Source organism: Triturus cristatus, chromosome 1_2 (genome assembly GCF_964204655.1).
Source record: "Triturus cristatus chromosome 1_2, aTriCri1.1, whole genome shotgun sequence".
NCBI classification, from domain to species: Eukaryota; Metazoa; Chordata; class Amphibia; order Caudata; family Salamandridae; genus Triturus; species Triturus cristatus.
In genome coordinates, this window is record NC_140580.1 from 1,050,143,954 (window position 1) to 1,050,169,633 (window position 25,680).

General features: G+C 48.2%; 1 protein-coding gene across 2 annotated transcripts in view; it reads left to right on the top strand.

Moving 5' to 3' along the window:
- Positions 1 to 25,680, top strand: part of RABGAP1 (RAB GTPase activating protein 1) — a 1,076,978-nt gene that overhangs the window by 827,047 nt on the left and 224,251 nt on the right. For both annotated transcript variants that reach the window (XM_085612417.1, XM_085612408.1), the window contains exon 22: positions 13,626 to 13,736. In XM_085612417.1, coding sequence (XP_085468543.1) covers positions 13,626 to 13,736 — 111 coding nt within the window. The remainder of the gene's footprint in view (positions 1 to 13,625; positions 13,737 to 25,680) is intronic.

Below are 25,680 nucleotides of genomic sequence, written 5' to 3' on the forward strand. Positions count from 1 at the left end.
GAACAGTGTGCAATGCCTTCCGGCTTTAAGGCTTGTGAAGCCTGTGCGCGTCAGATGTCTGGCACTGACCCGCACCTCATCTGTATGTGGTGCCTCGGCGTGCACCACAACTCCAAGGACTATGATGCCTGTCGGAGGATGAAACCTTGAGTCCTTGAGGGAACGTCACATGAAATTGCTGGCCGCACGGATGTCCGGTCCGGCTCCCTCCCGTCGCCGCTCTTCTTCTCTAGATCAGACTCATTCCTGAGGTCGCTCCCGCGACCGCCATGTGACAACAGGTAAGCGTAAGCACAGGCATTGCTTACGGAGATCTTCCTCCAATGTCCGTGCCACTGCCGCCCATTCCTCTCGCACTGTGCCGGGTACGGGCGCACGGCAGCCTCCGCCTCCGTATCCACCCTTTCCGGGTGTTGCGGCAACATGTGCCCAAATGGAGGCTTATTCAAAGGCACTACAGGCTTGTTTTGAGTCGCCCACTCTCCCTGGTGCGCCTTTGGGTCCCACAAAGGTAGCAGGCACTCATGCCAGGTCCTCGTCTGCGGACGTTTCCCCGGCACCGACTGTGTGCGTCGACTCCGATTCCGAAGCAGATGCAACGCCAACGAGCCAGGACCCAGGTCACAGCTCTCCCCATCTGTCCGCGCATAGCCCTGTGCGGCTTCCTGCGCCGACGTCTGAGGCGACGCCAGGGTCGACGCCAGGTACTACACCAGGCTCGACGCCGGCCCCGGCACCTCGTGCTTCCTCCAGGCAGGTTGCACTGGGATCGACGTCGGTCGGCGTCCCGGTCGTGTCCTCTGTGGAGGTCGTCGACGTCCAGGCGACTTAGATGCGGCGTCGCTCGATGTCGGTACCGGTGTCGATTCCGCTTCCCTTGGTGGTTGCTCCCCCCCGACTCCTCGGGCTGCGATAGGTCTCCAACGCGGCGTCTATCAACGCCGGTTCTACCATTTACACTTCCTCATTTGGAACTTGATGCTTCTCTGGACTCCCCAGATCAAGGAGCCAGGGTACCAGTTCCCTGTGTTGCCTAGCCTTCGGGTCAGTCTCCGGCTCCTCCACTCCTCATGTCTAGTGGCAGGATTAGCCTTCAACCGTCTCCTACTGACAGTTTGTTGTCACCTACACGGATGGCGACTGAATCTGGTGCTGCCTTCGCGCGCGCCATTTATGAGGCGGCTGCTGTACTCTGCTTTCAGCCTCCTGTGGTGCCTCTACTTTCTGATCCTTTATTGGATCTGCTCCATTTGGAGCCTGTTGAAGTAGAACCTTTGCTGCCGTTCGGGACTCTCTGCTTGACATCCTGCGTGGCACACAGTCATGACCCTCTTGTGGTGACCCTGTTGATTGGGCTATTGCTCGTAGGCACCGCCCTGCTCCGGGTGATCCTCTTTGTCTGTCTCTTCACCCAACAGCTCAGGGCCTAGTTGTTAAGGCGGCTTTTAATTTACAGTCTTCACTCTCTTTGCCATTGCTACCTCCCACCAGGGAGTCTAGGTGGCTGGATGATTGTGGTCGCTGGCTTTTCACCCCTGCCAGCGCAAGCGTCTGGGCATTCAATACGGCCTGAGTGTTTGCGCGCGCATCCTCTGCTCCTTGGGACTCAGTTGCTCACCTTCTCCCTTCGATTCCAGAAGGGCCTCGGACAGAATTGCTTAGTCTTCTTCTGCATGGCAGAAGCATGGCACAATTCTCACTTAGGTCTTCACTCGATGCAACTGACTCTATAGGACGGGTCCTTGCTCGCGCTGTGGCTTTATGCCGCCATTCTTGGCTGCGCGACAGTCTCTTCCCAGATCATATTCGGGATGCCTTCAGGGATCTGTCGTTCAATGGAGTGGATCTTTTTGACCACCACACGGATTCGGCGGTCTCCCGTCTTTTGTCCGGGCTGCAATAAATCTTGGTGCCATATTCTCTGCATTATTTTACGGCGCACATCCTAATGCACAGGTTGATATTGTGACCGGTTAGTGTTCATGGCTGGTTAGCCATCTCTATGTTCGTTCAGTACAGCCGTTTGGCTGATTGTCTTGTTTTTTCAGTCCTCGGACTGTGTGCTTAGTCCAAGAGGACGCCCCTCCTGGGGATCAGCCTTACCCTATGTGGTGTATTTGGTGGCATTCGGTTCTATCTTTGCCTTGGTACGATCCTATGGAGTCTTCGAGCAGACATCCTGCTGGGAGCCACTTGTCTCTTCCTACAGTGATCCTTGTATAGCTTTGCTCTGTTACGCATTTGGGTTGGTCTGTCAGTAGTGCATCTGAACCTGGCATAGGTTCTGTGCCGTGCGGTGTCTATCTCGCACGCCTGGTGAGACACCTTGTTGTCGCAGTTCTTTCACACATGACACCCTATTTGCCGCTGTGCGGCCTGCTTATCATTATTAATATTGGTGCAACTTGGACGTACAGCCCCTTCTCGGTTTGTCCTCCATGGTAGTGGATTAGCATATGTTCGCTGCTATGCGTGGTCATGGCCTCTTTCTGGCTGCTTATCCTACAGCAGTGTCCATATCCCTGCTGTTTCCGTATGAGTATTTCCACGCTTTTGCTTGGGTTCATACTGTGCACTCTCAAAGGGGCGTGCTTTCCTTGGCCTTTACATTTGTACTCACTTTTTTCCACTGTCATGCCAGGCTCTTTCTCCTACTCTGCCTTGCAGGGGACCGTTGTTATCCCCAGGCAAGGGGCATATGTTGCTTACTGCCCTGGATATTGTCCTATCCAGTTTTCACATGTCTGCGGGTAATATTAGCGTACCCTAGACATGTTGTGTCACGCTTCTTTTTACTGTGTTTTTTCCTCCTGCTCGGTATCTGTTCTGTATTCTTACCCAGCGGATCCATGCAGGCTATATCATTCATGCGGTATCCGGAATTCCTGGCCCGGTCTGCTTCGACCACTGGCTCTTATGTGGTGTCCGGCTTGCTTGGTGTCCTTTTGAGCCATTGCCTTCTTGCTGTTGTGCGCCTCTGAGTTGCTCCCGCTACCCTACAGGGGCTTCTTGGTTACTTCGTGTGGTTCCAGCGTCCACACGTTCTACTTGGATACCTTACGATATGCTTGGGTACCTTCTGGTCTTCGCTCTTGTTTGTTGACGCTCGACTGCTTGTCATCGGCCCTTTCACATGTTGAGACGGACCGTCTAGGTCCTGGCGTGTCTTGTGCTTTCGTATTACCGACACCTTCCGGCCGTGGATTGGTATCCTGCCACGGCTGTCACTTGTGTCTTGCTGGTACCGGTTTCAACAGGGCTCATTTTCGCTGTTGTACATATTGGGCTGGTGTGCGATGTCTGTCATACCAGTTCCCGTCTCTCGAGGCTTTGCTGCAGTAGGCACGCTGCATCCGACGGATCTCTCAAACCCTCGGTTCAGCTACACTTCTTGCGAAGTCATGACCTTCCTTTTTACTCCAGCATATCTAGTATATGGTTTCTTCTCCATGCTGGCACTTGCTGGGTAAGGGTCAGCCTCTTGTCACTGCTGTCCCACATGTCTTTGCAGGTTCCGCACTGCTTTTTTCCACTGTTCTGCTTGGTTGACCGGTAATTGCTTTTGCTTTCTGTCACCACCTCGGATCCTGTGGATCCCTCAAACCCTGGGTTGGTTCATCTCCTTTTCGGAAGTTATGAACTCTCACTTTGCCACGGGCATTCTGGCTCTGTGCTTTCCTTCTCTCAACCCGGTATACACAACTGGGTTTTCGTGCTGTTCTTGACGGCTTCTGGTGCCTTTACCTCCCATTGTTTCCGCTGTCTTTAGAGCTTCATGGTCTGGTGGTTAACTGCGCTATCATTACTGTCCTCATTGTGGTTCGTTCCAAAGGTTGACGGTGCTGTTAAGTCGCCTTATGGACGACTAAGTTCCCTCGGGAACTTGGTGGAGTTCAGTTGCAGACCCGCCTCCTCCATGGGTATGGCTTTGGTATCTATTCTAAGTTAAGGAATCTGTGGCTAGACGTCTATCGGATGAACGAGTTACTTACCTTCGTAAACAATGTATCTGGTAGAGACATAGTCTAGCCGCAGATTCCTTAACGCCCACCCGTCTTCCCGGTTCTGCGAGGACCTTTTCAGGTTGGGGCTTTTTATACTCGCCTCCCTTTGGGTGGCTTGCCCTTTTGCGAAGTGATATTCTCTCACTCCAACATAGACTGCTTCATTCTGTTTCTCTGCTCAATTCCGCCCATTGTCAAGATTGGGCAGTATGTTGACAGATCATGTGTTCTTTCCAGCCCTCGGCCTGGATTGTACGGTGTGAAATCTATTCATGCTTTTTCCCACCTTCCTGCTCTTCCCTTCTCCATTGCCTTGTGGTCTTTGCCACCCCTGCGGCCTTTTACTTCGGATCTCTTGGCTCTGTACATTTATGGATCCTTTATTGGGGTTGCGACGTCTTTGTGGTGACGCCCTGTGGTGACCTCTCCTTAATTCGGTGTTCCGGACTTGCTCTCCTTCACTGTTTTACTTTCTGGATGCAGACTTCCTGTCCTCTGCCAGGCTGTTTTTCCATATCCTTGTCTCCCTTTCACGTTGATTGGCCTTTGCTCTTGCGGGGTGGCTTTTCAGAGCACTGCTCTGTCTCACCTGTCAATTTCTTCCTATTTTTTCATCATTTTTGCACAGCACACAGTTCCCGTATTCTCAGTTTTTTGGTGATGGCTCCGCGTTCTGACGCAGAAAAGTTTCTCAGACGAAAACTGACATCAGTGCGCTGGGAGGGGCATATATGGCTCCGCTGATGTCATGTCCGTGGACGACGTCAGGGCGGAGCCGGACGGCACCGCCCCCGGCGTGCAGAGGTGCAGCTGCGAAGGATTTTCTGGGTCCAGACTGACGCCTGGGGATATTCTAAGTTAAGGGTTCTTTGGCTTGACTATGTCTCTTCCAGGTACATCGTTGGCGAAGGTAAGTAACTCGCTCGTTTAGACTTTAGGTGGGGTTATAGCAACATTCTTCATAGGCACTAGAAATGGGGACAGGCTTCTTTATAATGGAATCCTGAGACCTTCAAATAATCCTCATTGCTACACGCATTTTAGACCGCTGTATGATTCAACCTCACTCAATCTCATTTTGATCTCCCAATATATTAGGTCCAATTGTGTCCTGATGAAGGTCAAGTCAAATCACACTGGTCTGGGCATATATAGGAGACTAAAATACTCAACATTTCTAATCCTTACTAGTTGTGACATGAATAAGAAAAATGCATTACAGGGTCATAGTACAGATCATACAAACAAAACAGTCTGCTTTGATCTGACATACGCTGTATAACTGCAAGTTCGAGGCATGTGGGCTGCTGAATTCATATCTGTGCATAGATCGCCGCCTAGTGTTGGGTCCGGATGTTTGCACGTTGTTGTCCTGGAAGAGTCTTCGAAGTATCCTTGGATAGGTGACTCCTCCCCTGGACTACAGTGCGCATGGGCATCCTCTCCATCCTCAGATTGTTTTTTTCCGCCATTGGGTTCGGATGTGCTATCTTAGCTCAAGTTAGGAAAATATTTGGTCGAGGCCAAAAGGCCTTTAGTTCGCGTCGGTACTGTTTATCGATCGGGTTTCGATAGCATTTTGTTAGTTTACTAACTTTCAGCACCGACTTTCTTTCGCATTTACCTGTCCATCGACTACTTCGACGATGGAATCCAGGACGCCATTCAAAAGGTGTCCGGTATGCAATGCGAAGTACCCACACATCGACGTCCATCCGGTGTGCAACAAATGCCTTTCGCCGGACCACGACGAATCGACATGCATGGCCTGTGCCCGGTTCCGTTCCAAGAAGACTCTAAGGAACCGAAGAGCGGCGAGACTCGAGGCGCGGCACGCGGCACCGGCCCCAACAGACATCTTCGACGAGGCCGACGTCGAAGAATTAGAAGTCATACCCTCCAGTCCCGTTTCCGAAAACGACCCCGGATCGGACGAGGGCGACGAGTCACTCTTCCACAGAGGTGAAGACGACACCGAGGTAGGAGACGACGAGGAGGCCTTAGGGGCCGAAGAGAGTAGCTCCAATGATGAACAAGGCCTACCTGTTCAAACCGAAGAAACACCTGCGCCACAGCCTTTGGCTCCGGTCGAGGGATCGCCTTCGGGCCTTACCCGAGACCCATCCCGTAGTTCTTCGGCCCCGCCCTCGGGCCCGGCCTCGGACGTTCGGCGGCAGATATTGCTGCATAAGCCAGCTGGTTTCCCTACCACAAAACCGAAACCGAAAGCTGCTCCGGTTCATACGAAACCGAAACTGAAAGTGGCGCTAGTCGGATCGAGGCCTTCGACGCCAGCGCAACGCGTCGGCACCGACCGCACCAAGAGGGACTTCGGTGCCGAACTGGAATCGGGCGACATCGGAGTCGACAAACGGAAAAAGGCCATCGGCACCGAGAAACCTACTCGGCTACCGACGCCAACGACACCGAGGGCAATACCGCCTGCTTCGCCTCGCGTCGCTCCCTCCACGACGCCGATGCCTCACGTATCGAGGACGTCAATGGTGGTCTCCACACCTCGACTCGAGGACCCGCCGGCACCGAAAAAATCCACGCCCGGCTCTACGAACCTGCCCGGTGACAAAGCCTCAAAGACGCCCCAAGTGGGGCCTGCTGCGACGCAAGGCAACAAAACCACGGCGGCCCACAAAGACCCGTCGGGTTCCGGCCCGATCGGAGCTCCAGCAACCTCTACAGGGCCAGCCAACATTACCTTCGGCTTGCCTCCGTCGACAATCCCGAAGATGTTCCAACTCAGGACACGGGTTACCCAGGCTCCGGTTCCACCGGACGAGACGTCTCCGGCACGTGTCATCGACGCCGACACTGGCAGGATGATTCTCCACGACCGAAGGATAACTTCGGAACCGCCATTGGACCCTTTCAGGATCCCACTAAAAAGGAAGCTGCCTGTGGAATCGGAACCTCTCCTTTATGAACCGTTCCGTTCCTCCTACCAGGCTCCACACAGGTTCTCCCCCACACGCTCCGACACGGATGCATTGGAAGACTACATGGATGACCAAGCACCCTACCATGTAGACACAGACCCTGATGACCAGCAGGACCCTGATCAAACTTGGGGCGACCCTGCAGACCCCGGTGCACCTCTCGATACACAGGACCCACAACTCTATGGGGCAAAAACATCCCCCACGGAGGATACTGCGGCGTTCAACACTCTTATTGAACGTGCTGCAAATAACCATGGGGTACAGCTTCACTCAGATACCGTCGAAGATGACTTTCTAATGGACACTTTTGCATCCTCAGAAAGACATGTAAAAACTCTGCCAATGCTGAAGGGGGTCCTCAAACCAGCTAAGGACATTTTCAAGGAACCCACCAGGGCACGGGTGATAAACCCCAGGATTGATAAAAAATACAGATCAGCACCTGGGGATCCTACTTACATCAGAGGACAATTACCACTCGACTCCATCGTCGTAGCGAATGCACGCAAGAGGGCACACTCGCAAACGACAGGTGACGCTCCTCCCCCGGACAAAGAGTCCAAGGTGCTAGAGACCTCTGGCAAGCGAGTTGCCGCCCAAGCTGCCAACATATGGCGCATAGCCAACACTCAAGCGCTCCTTGCTCGCTATGATAGAGCGCATTATGACACACTGGAGCAAATATTCCAACATCTCCCTGACCAGTTCAAGGAAGGCGCAGAAATGCTCATCAGAGAAGGACAGCTACTCACGAACGCTTCCATCAAATGTGCACTAGATGCTGCAGACACGGCTGCCAGAGCCATAAACACAAGCGTCATGCTGCGACGACATGCCTGGCTACGGATCTCAGGATTCAAGCCTGAGGTACAAAACAATATACTGAACCAGCCCGTCAACCCCGACTACTTATTCGGGCCAGAGGTTGACACCACCCTCGAAAAGATAAAAAAGGACACGGACACTGCAAAGTCCATGGGCGCCCTACAAACTCAGTCCTTTCGGAGCGGCTCCTTTCGTCGCCCCGGAAACAAGGGAGCAGGTAGAGGACAGGGGTCACAACAAACCTATAACAAAGGCAATACACAGACCACCTACGATAAAAACACCCGAGGTGGATATCGTGGCTCCAGTACAAAGGGCAGAGGACGTGGCTACGGCAACACCAGGTCCTCCCCCAAGAACAAGCAGTGACGCCCTCTCCCTTCCTCCCGACCACATAACACCTGTCGGGGGAAGGCTACAAAGGTTCCTGTCCACGTGGAATTCCATCACCACGGACAGGTGGGTCAAAGATATTGTAAGATACGGTTACTGTCTGGAGTTAACCTCCACTCCACCCACAATACCACCAAGAAGCCGTCCTATGTCCTCAGAGCACTTAACGCTCTTACAGCAAGAAGTGCAAAGTATGCTTCTAAAAGGCGCTATAGAGGCCGTACCCGTCCACGAGCAGGGTACGGGAGTGTACTCCCTCTACTTCTTAATTCCAAAAAAGGACGGGTCGCTCAGACCTATATTAGACCTGAGACCCCTGAACCAGTACATTCTTTCGGAGCACTTTCATATGCTCACCCTACAGCAAGTCCTTCCGCTTCTCAAGCAGGGAGACTTCCTAGCCTCACTGGACCTCAAGGATGCGTACTTTCACATACCCATCCACCCCTCACACAAAAAATACCTCAGGTTCACTGTTCAGGGGCAGCACTATCAGTTCAAAGTCCTTCCCTTCGGCGTGACAACAGCGCCCAGGGTCTTCACGAAGTGCCTAGCTACGGTGGCAGCACATTTACGGAGGCAGCATATACACGTCTACCCCTACCTAGACGACTGGCTCGTTCAAGCGAAGTCAGCCCAGCAATGTGCAAGCCACATGTCCCGCACCATTCACCTTCTTCACAGTCTGGGATTCTCACTAAATTACCCAAAGTCCCATCTCCAGCCCGCACACGTACAACAGTACCTAGGTGCGACTATAGACACTCTGGCGGCCACAGCTCAGCCAAATTTAGTGAGGATCAACAGCATACAACTGCTGATCTCCAAGTTCAAACCCAATCACTCGCTTCCAGCGCGAGTGTTTATGCAGTTGATAGGCATGATGGTCTCCTGCATCTTCATAGTCCCGCACGCGAGGTTACATATGCGCCCACTTCAGGAGTGCCTAGCACGTCAGTGGAATCAGGCTCAAGGACAGTTGAAAGACCTAGTGTTGGTGAGCGGTCGGGCATACAACTCTCTGCATTGGTGGAATCCACAAAACCTTTGCAAGGGCCGACCGTTCCAAGAGCCTGTTCCGCAAATAGTACTGACAGCGGACGCGTCTCTCCAGGGATGGGGAGCTCATGTACTCCACTACACAGTGCAGGGACTATGGACGACACAACAAAAGAAGATGCACATCAACCTTCTGGAACTGATGGCAATCTTCCTGGCCATGAAGGCATTCAAAGTACATCTGTGCAACAAAGTCGTGTTGATCCGGACGGACAACATGACTGCCATGTACTACATACAGAAGCAGGGAGGAACACACTCTCCACAGTTGTCTCATCTGGCTCAGAGCATGTGGAAGTGGGCCATTCAGAGGAACATGTTCCTCATGGCGGAACACCTCCCCGGCAAGGACAACCAGATGGCGGATCTGCTCAGCAGACACAGCCACCAGATGCACGAGTGGGAGTTACACCCATCAGTACTCCAACCGTACTTCCAGCAGTGGGGTCATCCAGAGATAGACCTATTCGCGACAAGCGAAAACGCAAAATGCCAAAGCTTCGCCGCCAGATTCCCACATCCGCAGTCGCAGGGCAATGCGATATGGATGAACTGGTCCGGCAGATTTGCGTACGCTTTTCCCCCAGCGCCGCTGATACCGCTGGTGGCTCGCAAACTACGACAACACTCCCTGACACTCGTCCTAGTTGCTCCCACGTGGGCACGCCAGCCGTGGTACACCACCTTCCTAGAACTTTCCGTGGTGCCGCATCAAAGGCTGCGGATAAAACCCGCGCATTTGACGCAGAACCATGGAGAGGTTCAGCACCCAGATCCGCAACAGCTGAACCTAGCGATCTGGCTCCTGAAGTCCTAGAGTTTGGCTATCTCAACCTGCCACCTGACTTTATGGACATCATCAAGGAGGCCAGGAGACCCACTACCAGGGCTTGCTATGCAGCCAAATGGAAAAGGTTCGTCATTTATTGCGATAATAATGACATCAACCCGCTGGACGCATCCATCCACAACATCATCTGTTACCTCTTACACCTATACCGATGCAATCTGGCGTACACCTCTATACGTGTCCATTTGACCGCAATATCAGCCTACCTGCAAACCAGGCAGCACCTCTCTCTATTCAGAGTGCCTGCCATCAAAGCATTCTTGGAAGGGCTCAAACGAGTCATTCCACCTACTCACCCACCGGCTCCAATGTGGAACCTCAACTTGGTCCTCACACGCCTGATGGGTCCACCCTTTGAACCTCTACACTCATGCGAGATTCAATTCCTTACCTGGAAAGTGGCCTTCCTAGTAGCGATCACTTCCCTAAGAAGAGTTAGTGAACTCCAGGCACTAACCGTTCAAGAGCCATTTATTCAGGTTCACGCCAACAGGGTCGTACTACGTACCAACCCCAAATTCATGCCCAAAGTAATATCGCAGTTCCACATGAATCAGACTATTGAACTGCCCGTTTTCTTCCAAAACCCACAAACTGTTGCAGAAAGGGCACTACATACACTAGATGTAAAGAGGGCCCTCATGTACTACATCGACAGGACTAAACCATTCAGGAAGACAAAACAACTGTTCGTTGCCTTTGCCCCACACCACAAAGGTAACGCCATCTCCAAAGCAGGGATAGCCAGATGGATAGTTAAGTGTATTCAAATCTGTTATCAAAAGGCAAAACGCACATTAACTATTCCACCACGAGCCCACTCAACACGTAAGTTGGGGGCTTCCATGGCCTTCCTAGGAAATATTCCCCTGCATGATATATGCAGAGCAGCCACATGGTCCACTACACACACATTTACAAAACACTATTGTGTAGATGTGCAGTCAAAACAGCAGGCAGCTGTAGGACAGGCTGTTCTCAAGACACTTTTTCAGACCGCTGCAGCTGGCACGGGTAGCCGCCGCTAATAGAGGGCACTGCTATGTATTCTATGCACAGATATGAATTCAGCAGCCCACATGCCTCGAACTGAATATGCTACTTACCAGTATGCATCTGTTCTTGGCATGTAGGGCTGCTGACATTCATATCGCCCTCCCTCCTCCCCGGCGCCTGTCGCAGCTGCAGCTCTCAGAATTACTGCAAGCATGGTCATCACTTTCTGTATCTACTCCATCACTGCCACAATGGCGAAAAACAATCTGAGGATGGAGAGGATGCCCATGCGCACTGTAGTCCAGGGGAGGAGTCACCTATCCAAGGATACTTCGAAGACTCTTCCAGGACAACAACGTGCAAACATCCGGACCCAACACTAGGCGGCGATCTATGCACAGATATGAATGTCAGCAGCCCTACATGCCAAGAACAGATGCATACTGGTAAGTAGCATATTCAATATTATTTAATTAAGGTCAATAATAGTAGTCATCTTCTCCTTAGCTCATAAGCATTCAGGACAAGGGTAAAAATGTGCATTAGGTTTTGTAGCTCAGAGTGGACTTTTATTGATAGTCATTTGTCCCATTACATAATGTTTAAGAAAAATGAGTATTTGGCTCCATAAGGGATAGTCAGTGTCACCAAGAGACAACTTTGAACTACATTGACAAATTAGATTGAACCAGCTTGTGTTAAATCGAGTTAAGATAACAGTCTGGATCCTAAAACCACTGAACTTTTCTCCTTATCGTTGGCTATGAAAGGATAGGCTGCATAGATAAAGAACATCATAGCACAGTAAAAAACTGGCACCTTGCCTTTAAGGCTTCCAAGAATCTGGACACTGTGCTTTTAAGACCTCCAGGAGCCCCTCTGCTCTCATCATGCACCACAGGTGACAGTTAGGTCAGTTCTTGTTTACAGTGTACTAACTTGTAGCAACCTGAATATAAGATGTAAAGAACACATTAACGTACTACAGATGCTCGTCCTGAGAGGCGGGAGGGTTGCTTATGACTTTTGAGTATACCCCTGGAAGAGAACTAGGATTACAGGTAAGTAACTTATCCTTCTCTTCCTGGGGATACTCATCAATAGTCATAAGCACTGAATAGAGTAGCAAGCCCATACCCAATACCTCGCGGACGAGCAAACCAGTACACAAAACAGTTAGCAGCGCATCTTAAAATGGAATCAACCAAATACATTTCTCAATGAGGCTTGCCCAAATATGGCATCCGCCTGCGTATCCGAGTCCAAACAGTAATGGCGAATGAAAGTATGAACAGAACGCCATGTGGCTGCTTTACAAATTTCTGCTATAGGAACATTCCTAAGGAGAGCTTAGGAGGCTTTTCCCCTGGTAAAATGTGCTTTAGGTTTGCCGTGAAGAGTCTTGTTGGCTAGTTGGTAGGACAAAGATATGCAAGAGACTATCCATCTAGAGATGGATCTTTTAGAAGCTGCCGAACCGGTATTTATGGAACCATAGTTAAACAACCGGTCGGTCTTTCTCAAGTACTTGGTTTTGTCTAGATAAAATTTCAGAACCCTCTTGAGGTCTAGTGAATGGAGGGACCTCGGAGGAGTCGTGGGATTGGGAAAAATGTGGGCAGAGTGATAGCCTGATTGATGCGGAGGTCCGAGTCCACTTTAGCTAGAAAACTCTGGTTCTTAAAACTACCCTGTTTGCATGAAAAACAGTATAGGGCTCTTTACAACACAAGGCCTGGATCTCACTAACCCTGCGGGCAGAAGTGATGGCGACTAAAATGGCAGCTTTCCATGACCAGCGCTGCAGAAAAACCCTGTGAATCGGCTCAAAAAGACCCCCCATTAATTTTGTAAGGACTATGTTGAGTTCCCAAGGTGGAGAAGGAGATCTCACTGGAGGGTAAACCTTCTTTATCCCTTCAAGGAAATCTCGACAATGAAGAATGCCTTGCCTGCTTTTTCGACTTCGATCCCGACGGCGAACAATCGGGAATCTGCCTCTCTCTTTGTGTGTGTTTGTGTGTGTGTGTGTGTATATATATATATATATATATATATGTGTTTCGGAAGTGTTATACACTTGTGGGCCCGAACATACACATGTATATTTCTACATGCTCCGGGATCCCGCACGTGGGCGGGGATTATTCAGTGCTTATGACTATTGATGAGTATTCCCTGGAAGAGAACCATATTTGAACTTCCCCATGACCCCACAAATGGCACCTTCAATGTAATATTGGGGTGGGCATCTGTTGGCCATCAGAGCCAGCCTTTAAAAATGACTCCCTTTCAAAAAGGGATATCCTTGCAGATAGTTGCAGTGTACACACTCCTTTATTTCGGTAAATGACTAAAGGTTTTTGTGACTGATGCAGTGGTGTGTTGATGTTTGAAAGTAACAAAGTGGGAGGCTTTTAGGGATACGTTTGTCACTCCATAATTAAATTAAACCATATTGAGTAGTTTGGGAAGATTTTAATCCCATTCACACGTGATTTGTTAAAGAAAAAATGTCAAAGTAATTTATCTATTTTACTTCAGCGCGAGAACAGACGTCTCCAAGAAGCAAACATGAGACTTGAACAAGAAAATGATGACCTTGCCCATGAATTGGTTACAAGCAAGATAGCATTACGGAAAGATTTGGATAATGTAAGTCTAACTTAAAATAGAATTTGTATTTTCCAGACAGTTTAAGACTAAACAAATTAGACGAAAGTTTATATTGTGTGGTGGATAAAGTTCCTGGCTTTTTCATACTTGTAATAAGTCTTTCCCAGCAGCCACTGGTTTATATTTTGTGCATTAAGACAAAGGAATCCCTGCTATGTGATATACAGACCTCATTTCAGACTTAATTGACTGGATTACAAGACACAATTCAAAACTGCTCTACTCTCCGTATATTTTTGAATTGGTTGACAGCTTTTCTTTGTATTTGTTGGTTACATTGCCTTCTTTCTGGCTGTTAAATACAGTACATATTAGGATATCTGTGTTTTTTGCTGAAACAAGTGGTACTCTTGATGCATTATGTTTAGGGCTCCCGGTTTTCCGTTTTTACTGATTTTTACAGATAAATACAGACAGAAAACAATGTGTTTCCTGTCTGTATTTATTTTTAAAAGCGGAAAAATACTGAAAATGGTGCTTCTGGTGAGAAACTCTCCATATTATCTTTCATGAATTCTAGGCAACAGCTAAGCAGGCAGACCGCATGGAGGGTTAAAATACAGGAATATGTTCACATATATTTGTAGTATCATGCTAATATGTAATTGTGAGGGTAGTCTTTTGTTATACGTGGCTGCTTAGTTTGCTGAAACATGATAGGCATCCATGTTTGCGTGCACATCGAAGAGTTCTATAAATGCAGAAATATACCATTTTATAGCTACATTTTTTCTAGAAACACAAAATAAATATGGATAAATACCAATAAGATGGCTAAAAAATAAATATGGATAAATAAAGACGGAAATGTTAAAAAAATAAATACCATAACACCGGGAGCCCAAATTATGTTCAACCCAACTAAATAATATGTCAATACTTTAATGGATTCTCTATGATCAGGTTCTATTCACCACTAAATCCCTAACCTAAATTTGATCATTACTTTCAGGGGCTACTTTCTGTAACCTCCCTTTAGACATTCGAAACACTGTATTCTGATGGATACTTCTAACTGCAAAGTCCTCATCTTTGGAATGAAGAACCGGGCTCTTTAAGCCTGGCGGCGCAGGGTATGCCTGAAATCTTCTGAGTTCGCCTTCCAAATTACAGAGACACGGAACACTCTGTTTGGCATAGGAACTTCAATTTATTAGCTGCAGCTAGGTACAGTTGTCCTAGAAGTACATCAGTGGTAGGTTCTCAGGAGACTGCCACTTCAATCCGTGGCTCACAGTCTTTTGTAGCGCTTGAATCCCCTAAAGCAACAACCCCCTCAATGTGCAATAAAAATACAAATCCTCCACAAGAAAACATTCTTTGTACAAGATACAGGATAATGGGTAATAGAAATTCCTTCCCTAAGGTCGTGTTCTCTACCCGACCCTATAGGTCAGGTGGCATAGCCATTCCTTGGTTAAATTAATTTACGACAGGACGTGTTTGCGTGTTGAAGATGGTGATTCGTAAAACAACTGGAGAGGCCGAGAACGGTCACCAAGGGTCAATAGATGGTTATCTCGGGGATTAGTTGCTTCGAGCCGGGTCTCAGAATGGACTTATCTCAGGGAAACGGGAAAGGTCGTGTAATATGTGCAACAGTATAGAATGTGAAAGAAACGCTATGAAGATTGAAGGGACCTGAGTGAGGGCAACAGCGTAATGGTGTTACAAGCAAAGATGGGGCCGTATTTGAATTTCCTCAGACCCTCCTTTTGCCATTACTCAGGCAAAGAAGCCAGAGTCTGTTGTTAATCTGAATCGACTTCAATAGCCATGAAATCTACAAGCTGTTGTTGCAGTATTATCTTTGTTTTCGCTTCTTTCTGTGATACCGGATTTGGAACACACAGGGTGGCGCAGATTCCGCATATAGCTGGACCACATTGTAGGCAAAGGCAACATGAGAAGAGAATAGCCAAAGTCGCTCCGACAAAGGTAAGAATCTTCCATCCCCATGTAGCCAGTAGTCCCCAAACCATCCCATCAGAGACCAATTCCCTTCATCCTGGTGAACGGACTCCGCGATCTTATGTAGCTTAGAGATGGCTTGGTATACTGTAGGGGCGTTGTCTGGAATAAAAATGCAACAGCTAGATCCGATCAATCTGCATACGCCCCCACGATCAGCAAGGATGATATCTAATACCATCCTGTTCTGAAGCGTGACAAGGCGGTCAGCAGCGAGTTCTGCAGTGATGTTACTCAAAGCTCCAGCTGTTTCATTGACAGTGGCTTCTACAACTCGAATTAGTTGTCTTATGTCTCTATTGTTGGCTATTGAGCCCCAGAATGGAAGCAGTCCTTTCAAGACATCCCCGACTTCTTGTCCTGACGTATCCTGGTCAGACGCCACCCCTCTTTCCTGTAAATGATGCTTGGCATCTGCTATATATGTAGGGGGCAACAACCAAGCGATATAACAAGTGCCTCTCCAATTACCAGGTAGAGAAATGTAAGCCTTATTTCCACACACGAAGTATGTATTACGTGAGGGAACCATGCGAGGCCAATCTGTCCCATTCAATGTCACAATATGTTGGCAATTGCTTGTACCTTTATATTCTAACCCTCCTTTCCTAATACAGAATGGTGCTTGTCCAGGTACCACTAGAAAAGTTTGTCCTTTTCGAGAGGTTCTATTAGAGGGCAGAAAATACAAATTCGTAGATTTGGTTTGGCGATCAGCATATTCTGACTTCTCACTATCCGTTCCATATATCCTTTTTCTGTACCGCCAACATAAATGATATAGATGTACTCCCAAGCTCCTTACTTCTCGAGTATCCCCCATCTCCAGAAAATACCCAACTGGCGCTCAATTCCCACCATGCACTACAAGAGCCATTAAATGAAAAAGGAAGGGTAATGTATGGCATTCCAGTATTCACCGAACTTGGCAGAAGACCACAAACCCAACAGTTCGTCGCATTAGTGGCCAATTGATGTTGGTGTAGCATGGAAACAAATGTGTTGTTGCGGAATTCACTCCTTCTTGACTCAACATGAGGTGGTAGAGTGACATGTGTATGCATTTCAACCGTAATTTTGGTAGTAGGCTGTGTAAAAATTACGTGTAGTCCCCATCCTATACAAGACAATATAATACATATCAAAATTAATATTAATAAAATGATTATGCAATAATTTACAATGCTTTGTGCTCATTGTTTGTATTTTGTCCATTCCCTTGTTAAGTCATTTCCAGCTCTAAATATTGCCCGTGACGGGAGGTTGCTTTACTCAGCTGTTATTGTCTGTAGTTCTTTATACTTTCCTACAAGTCCCACAGGCCTAGAGCCACATCTTGGGTCACAATTCTGAGACTTACGATCACGGCCCTGCAATCATGTAGAAATCGGGATAAAGACAAAGTCAATGAAGCACTATTGAGGTATTTTTGTTCAGTCTGGGCCTCAAATCGTACCTCCGGGAACCAGGTACAGTTTGCTCTTGGAAAAGGAGATGTGGTTTAGTAGTGTCCAATTTCACTGCCGGTGGTATAGCTGTCTGGAGGACCTCGTCGTCGTCTTGTCCTGCTCCGGCAATGTCTAGGCGTGCATCGCTGAATAGTCCAAATCTTGGTGGTGTTCCGGTTTCAGAGTCACTAATTCGTTTATGAACCCATTGATCATAAGGCAATGGTAGGGGCACTTTCTTGCAATGTACCCCATGTACACAGTTCTTTTTGCCGACCACCTTTACTGCAGTACGCGTCGTCAGTAGTACCTGACGAGGTTCTCTCCAGCGAGGTTCCAAGTTCTTTGACCTCTGGAAGTTTTTGACGCAGACCCAGTCTCCCGGCCGTATGGTGTGACCAGGATCCGTTGAAGCCTGGGGCAAAGTATCTTGTACCTGTTGGTGAAGGACACGTAACTTAGTGGTTAGATCATGTAAATAGTCAATCAACAATGGATGCTCTATCTCTGAGTATTTCTTTGGCCTTGGGACTCCCCAAACATTTGCAGGGCGTCCAAAGACAACCTCATAAGGACTAAGTCCCATATGGGAATGGGTGGTTGTTCTGGTGGATAAGAGCCAAGGGCAAGGCATCAGGCCAGGCAAGAGCCGTGCTGGCTTTTATTTTCCCCAGTTTAAGCATAAGGGTGCCATTATAGCATTCCACCAAACCTGCTGAATGAGGATGGTTTGCTGTAAGGAACTTTTGCTTGATGCCAAGGCCTGTACATACTTTCTGCATGATCTGACCCACAAATTCACTTCCGTTGTCACTCCAAATAATTCTCGGTAACCCAAATCTTGGCAGAAACTCCTTCAAAAGGACTTTTGCCGTGGATAGAGCAGTATTATCTTTCAGGGGATAGGCCTCTACCCATCGGGAGAAGGCACATACCACAACAAGAACGTAATTCAGATTGTTACATCGTTCCATGTGGATGTAATCTATTTGTAAAACCTCAAAAGGGTAAGTTGGGGAAGCAAAGTGTCCATCTGGTGTTCCTTTCCCCGGGTTATGCATCCAGCATACAATACAATGCTTAACCAGATTGTCCGCACATTTAGGGATCCCCACATTCTTCCATACCGGAGCCAGAAGCTTGCATATACCTTTAGCGCTAATATTTGCTGGACCATGTGCCATTGTAACTACTGGGAGTACATAAGCATCTGGTAACAACCAGCGTTGATGTTCTGACAAGTCTGTCCAGCACCCTGTCACATCCAATCTTCCTATACTTTCTTTCCACGTACTCAATTCTTTCTCTGAGGCCTCTGCCTGGATCGTTTTCACACTGTCCACAGTATTCTCACATATCCCTCCTTGTGCAACCCATCTAGCAGAGCCCGCAACATACATGCGGCTTGTAGTGTCTCTAGCTGTCTCTTTTGCTATGTGGTCTGCGAAAGCATTTCCTTGACCTACATCATCAGTGATCTTCTTATGTGCACTACACTTCAAAATCGCTATCTGAGTGGGCAAGGTGAGTGATTCAAGGAGGTCATTTACCAATTGGCCATGCTGTACCTTAGTCCCATGGGATGTGAGAAACCCTCTTTCCTTCCACAGGCGGTCAAAACTATGGGCCACTCTAAACGCATACTGACTATCAGTATACACATTCACCCTTTTCCCTTCAGCCAACACACAAGCTCTAGTCAGTGCTATCAATTCAGCTGCCTGGGCTGAGTTATGTATAATACGCGCTGTTTCTACAACAGTGTATAAGGTAGTGACTGCATAGGCTGAGGTCGTTTCACCATTAGAAAGCTTAAAACAAGAACCGTCCACCCATAAGGTCCCATCCGGGTCCGGGAGTGGAGTATCCTTTAAATCAACTCTGCCTTTTGTCTCTTCCTCCGTGCGGAGGAAACAGTCGTGTTGCTCCTGAGTGTCATTTTCTACTGGAATTGGCAGCAATGTTGCCGGGTTCAAGGTATTACATCGCTTAATGTGTATGTGGCTAGCCAAGAGCGTCAATTCGTACCCTGAAAGGCGTGCACTCGTGAGGTGTTGGGTCTTTGTTCTATTTAGGAGGGTGTCTACAGCATGTTGTACCATGACCATAAGAGTATTATCTAATACCAATCCAGCAGACTGGCGAATGGAAACTGCCGCTGCTGCTGTAGCCCACAAACAGCTACGTAATGCCTTGGCCACTGGATCTAACGTGGCCGAAAAATAGGCACAGGGGCGTTGCTTGTCCCCAAATCGTTGCGTTAAAACTGATAACACGCAACCTTCTTTCTCATGAACATAGAGTGTGAAAGGCTTACTGTAATCAGGAGTACCTAACACAGGGGCAGAGCACAAGGCAGTGCGTAAATCAGTGAAACTTTTCTGACATTCCGCAGTCCATGGAAGCGTGTGTGGTGTATCTTTAAGAGTGAGTGCCAACAAAGGTTTTGCCAGAAGGGAAAAATTGGGGATCCATGGTCTACAATAAGAGGTAATACCTAAAAAGGCACGCACCTCTTTTTGCGTACATGGAATAGGCATTTGGGCAAATGCTTGGATACGTTCTGGGGTCAATCGCCGTCCCTCCTTTGACAAGAGATGACCTAGGTAGGTAACCTCTTTGCAGCAATATCGCAATTTTGATGGTAAAACCTTGTGGTCTCGCAATAGCCTTGAGGAGCTCGCTTGAACCGGAAGCTTCGGCCTGCTAAGGAGAAGCCAAAAATATCCCTACTTTCCTCAGCAATGGGAATGCTGAAGAAAGCATTTTTGAGGTCAATGACAGAAAACCAGGAAGCTGAGGCTGGTATCATTGTCAGCAGGGCATTAATATCCGGGACAACAGGGAATTGAGGTACCACAATCTCGTTGACCTCTCTGAGATCAATCACGAAACGATAGACAGGTGGCTGAGAAGGGTTGGTTTGTTTAAAAACAGGCAGAACAGGGCTATTGCATACATTTCCTCTAGTCTCTTCGACCACATCGTTTTGTACCAAATCATGAACTATAGTCAAAAGAGCTTTTTCGCCGTCACTGGAAATTTTATACTGTGGAATGCGAGGAAATTTAGTATTAGGCTTGAGTGTTACAATGTAGGGAGGAATCCGCAGGAGGCTCACCTCATTTGGGCCGGTGGCCCAGAGGGTGGCTGGAAGAGATTGTAATTCAGGGGGAAGCTGATCTTTAGACAAGTACATCGGTGAGGTCAATTTCTTACCTAAGGTAAGATGTACACCAGAAGGGAAACAGTGTAATGTTGCATACAATCTCTTCAATAAATCCAAGCCCAACAAATTTTCACCACAACCAGTTGTTAAAAGGAGCGGGGCCTCCAATTTGTAAGGACCAATTGAAATGGGCAAAGGGCATGAAACTGGGATTTGAACTGGGGCGCCAGAACAACCTACAGAAACATTTGTACAGCCAGACAAAGGTGCCCCAGGGAGTTTAGAGTGAATCATAGAGCTCTTTGTTGCACCAGTGTCTAATAGGAATGGCTCTGTAACACCTAGTGCTTCCACATCAACATAAGGCCCACTTTGGTCCACTGGAACTGAAACTACTCCCGTACTTTGTCCATGGCTGTCCTAGCTAGATTGGGAATTCTGGCTCTCATCCTCAGTATAGTAATCACTGTTGTAATAGTTGGTAGACTGAACATTTTGCTGATCAAAATAATTCATGGAGTTTCTAGGGGGCATCGAACGTTGGTTATTAGGCGGCGTACCTCGTCCCCTACCTCTTGATGCTGACTGATAACCACCCTGGCCTCGTGACGCGGGAATACCGCTCGTGCGCTGTAACAAAACCGGGCAATTATACTTTAAATGGCCTTCTTCTTTACAGTAAGCGCATTGATTTTTGGCCCAGTGGGATCGGGGAACGAAAGGCCCAGACCTCTGCAACTGTCTCTGGAATTGTGGAGACGGCTGATATTCACGTTGGGCAGGGCGAGGAGGATAAGCTTGTTGCAAAAGAACTTTTGTTTTCAACTCTTTGATCTTTTTATCAAGTTTCTCTCTTTCCTCTTTATCCCTATTTTCATAATACTGGGCAGTAGCCAATATCTGGTCAGAAGATGATACTGCCCACGCACTTTCGGAATTCTTCAATTTATTAGATATTTCTGGAACCAAATTTAACACTAATTTGTCTACAAACAGTCGTTGGCCACCTTCCGTGCTCATATCCTGACCACTATGATCGATGAATGTCTCCTCGAAACGAGTGAAAAATCTGATGTTTTCATCCGCTTTCTGCTTACAAGCTGCTAACTTATGCCAATTAACTCGCAGAGGGGGCATCATAGTCTTCAGTAAGGCAATGATCCTAGCTGGGAGTTCTGTAATTAGAGCCTCAGGTTTGGCACCACCCACTTGGAGTCTGTCCGCGGCAAGTAGGGCAGCCCAATCACCCCCCAGTTCCCTCACATGGTCCTCCTTCCGAATCCTAGCCCATAACGGTTGTGGGACCACATTACCCATTAGCATGTCTATATCGGCCAAATTCATAATACATGCATCAACAGTTTGGGACAACTCTTCGTGGTACCCAGCAGGATTATTACTGGTGTCCGGTAACGACTGCTTAAGGGCCAATACCTCAGATCGTTTCCACGGAACGTGTACCCACACGCGTTGAAAGTGAGCAGGTATAAGAGGATTACCACCCTGAGCTGCGACCTCCTCTCTCCACACTGGGGGAACCTCTCTCATGGGATAGTGTTTTAATTTTCGCCTGACGGAGGAATCGCGTTTTGGCAAGGACCGGCAGGCAAGCATCATTCTAAAAGTGACAAGCGTTCCTACCGCGTCCTCAACCTCTGCGCCCACATTCAGCCCTTTATCAAACTCGGCCTGTACATCGAGCAGGCCCTGAGGGGCTCGTCCCAATCCCATATCATCCAACTCTTGACTTAAAATGTTACACATAGTATCAAAAACATATCTCTGCGTTGGTGCCTCCCACTGCTGAAAGGTGACCATAATATCTTGCACACTATACTGGGGGCCATTCGTGATCCACCTTCGGGCTTGAAGATCTAGCACTTCCCGTTCCTCCGGACCTGGGAGCTGACTACGAGTTTGTCTACGAGGAGGAACCGGGGTCATTTGAAATGTCCCAAAGAGAGGGGACAAAAGGCCAGAGACGGTATCAATAATTCACCTCCGAGCGGAGAGAGAATTTGTCATTAGGACAGGAGACAGAATATTAGGCGGGGCAGAAGAGGGAGTAACATTTACGAAGGGAGCCGAAGGTAAGGGAGAGCTCGGCAATGCCGGAGAAAGCTGTGGTGGGGGTGCAGGAACCGATTGGGGAGCGACAGGTGGGACAACTGGCGGGGCAGGTGCTAATAATAAAGGTGCAGTAGCTCCGGGGGCAGGCAGTAATCCAAAAGGTACATTAGCTCCCTGCGCATAGGGCGGGGGTAATCTCAACAGATGGGACATTAAAGGATCCTTCTCAGGGTCCACATTTTTGTCCGTAGGGGAAGTTGGCAACACTGGATAACATTTATCTACCGCCATACGATGTTGCCTATCTTAGACCTCAATCGCATGATCAGTTTCATTATTTTTAAACTGTTGCGCAGCTTGTAAGATAGACATATCCCTCCTATCTCTTTTAGCTTGTTTTATTTCTTTCTGTTTGGCCGGCCGGGCTTTTCACTTAAATAAAGTGTTCTCCAAATTATCTAAAATATTGAGCTCAAAACTGCCGTTCTGTGGCCATCGTAAAACACCATCTTTCCTAGTATAGCGAACCCATGCCTCATTAAAAGCTATGGGGCCAATACCATGTTTAGAATATACTTCATAAGTGGAAGTTCCGGCCGGAGGAATTGGACAAGAGTCCTCCAGTCGGGAAGCCCTATCGCGATTACAACAAAACCATCTTCCAAACTTACTGAAACCAGGCATCGCTACCACAATAGTTTCTTTACAAACTTCAATGGGTTAATTAGTCACTTTATAGTACAAAAACTGCACTCACCCCTCGGTTTCGGCTTTTGCAAAAGTCGAACAAAGACAAAACAAAAACAAAGGAGTGGCCACTATACTTAACTTAACCAGATGTTTCCGTACGCCAACAGAGGTCCGTCTGATGTCTCGCGATACAAATTACCAAGGGAGCCAAAGCGTGGCCGCAGTCAGGGCAGCAGGTCTTTTCAGCCGTTGGAAGGGAGAAGCCACACGGTAAAAAAACCTTCGTCCACTTACGACATGCAGGGGTCGATCACGTGGTGCGCGTCCTCCGGAATTTCCTTGCGGGGCTCCTCACGATCCTCGGGCTGGACCCACGACCTCTGAAGCGGCCTCACAGAGGGCACCAATTGAAGAACTGGGCTCTTTAAGCCTGGCGGCGCAGGGTACGCCTGAAATCTTCTGAGTTCGCCTTCCAAATTACAGAGACACGGAACACTCTGTTTGGCATAGGAACTTCAATTTATTAGCTGCAGCTAGGTACAGTTGTCCTAGAAGTACATCAGTGGTAGGTTCTCAGGAGACTGCCACTTCAATCCATGGCTCACAGTCTTTTGTAGCGCTTGAATCCCCTAAAGCAACAACCCCCTCAATGTGCAATAAAAATACAAATCATCCACAAGAAAACATTCTTTGTTCAAGATACAGGATAATGGGTAATAGAAATTCCTTCCCTAAGATAGTGTTCTCTACCCGACCCTATAGGTCAGGTGGCATAGCCATTCCTTGGTTAACTTAATTTACGACAGGACGTGTTTGCGTGTTGAAGATGGTGATTCGTAAAACAACTGGAGAGGCCGAGAACGGTCACCAAGGGTCAATAGATGGTTATCTCGGGGATTAGATGCTTCGAGCCGGGTCTCAGAATGGACTTAGCTCAGGGAAACGGGAAAGGTCGTGTAATATGTGCAACAGTATAGAATGTGAAAGAAACGCTATGAAGGTTGAAGGGGCCTGAGTGAGGGCAACAGCGTAATGGTGTTACAAGCAAAGATGGGGCCGTATTTGAATTTCCTCAGGAATATCCCTAACCACTGGACTAAACCTGACAGGTATTTCAACATAGCCCATGTGTGCCAGTAGATGGTGTTGTGCAGCTCAGTGTCAACTCTGCTACACCCCAGAGCTGATGGCTGTATATAGGCCCCACCCAAAATTTGTGACTTCAGTTCCTTTCTTTCTGACCTCTAGTACTTGTATCCACAGCTAGAGCCTGACTTTTTGTTTTTTTCATCAGTTGAAAAGATTTTTCCTCTTAACAATTTCCCTAAGATTGTGCAAGGGGCATGTGCCCTCCTCAAACTACAGGGTTTAGCGTAGTAGGGACTTTCACAAACAGATGTCTGTAACCGATAACCACAAAGTGTGACTCTGGTGTATTGTTTCGGGCCACGTCTCCAAGTCCTGCGAGGCGTGTGCCCAGAAGGCGATCCAGGAATGCAAAGACAAGCTGTATGTCGCTGTACATGACAGGAAGTTGCATAAGACCTGCACCCGCTTGAAGTTGAGGACACAGACCCATTCCAGCTCTCTGGGCCGTTCCAGCATCAGGTCCTTATTGTTACCGGAGTCTTCAGGTAAGTCCCCATCCAAAAACACAAAGTCCAGCAGGTTTCATCCCAGTCTTACCACTCTTTCTGAGAAGTAGCAAGAGCATCAAGGTGCCTCCTGGTCTCGCTCCTTGTCCCCTACAGAAGAGATGATTCTGCAGCTGATCTAATGAATCCTGAATTTTCAGGGTCATCGATGATATCCCAACAGATTGTGCCATTTATGGAGGCCGTGCTTTAAATCTTAGACACCCTCTGATGCGCCCTTGAGCCACACTGATCCACTGAAACCTCCAGTCTGGTTACTGCCATCGAGTCTACCCTCTGGGTCATCTGTTCCTCCTGAAGCCTCTTCGGGTTCATCTCTGACTTAGATGCTGACTCCATACCCAGTACCACAATGTATGCTGGTTCCTTCGCTTTGACACGGCCGCAACGCTACAGACACCAGATAAGGATGCCGTTCCCAATGTCCTGTCCAACTCCAAACCGAACCTCTGACACCTTAGCCAAAGTCCGTTCTGGCACTGCTCTGACACTCCCAGACCCAGTTTATTCTGTCTGATAAGGCAGTGCTTTTGACTAGGAGTCATCCTGCAGTGCTATAACAACTTATCTGATCGGACTTTAACAAAGTCAAGCAGCTTTAGATGATGATGGTGGAGGTAGGGATGAATTTTCTCCACAATAGGACAATGACAATTTTTATCTAAACCTACAAGAGGCCAGTGGACTGGACATTCCCCTGCCACAGGGCTGGGTTCTCCCTCCGGCTCTTTCACGGATGAGTCAGCCGCATTCGCCATAGTCATCAGACAAGCAGCTTATGTTCTAGACCTACGTTTACCTTTTCTAGAGGTGAACTAACATAGAATTTTACAACTCGGACAGACCTCATCTGATCCTTTGTGGCCGTTCAACGAAGCCATGACTGACATGCTCATGGGCACTTGGGCTAACCCTGCCCC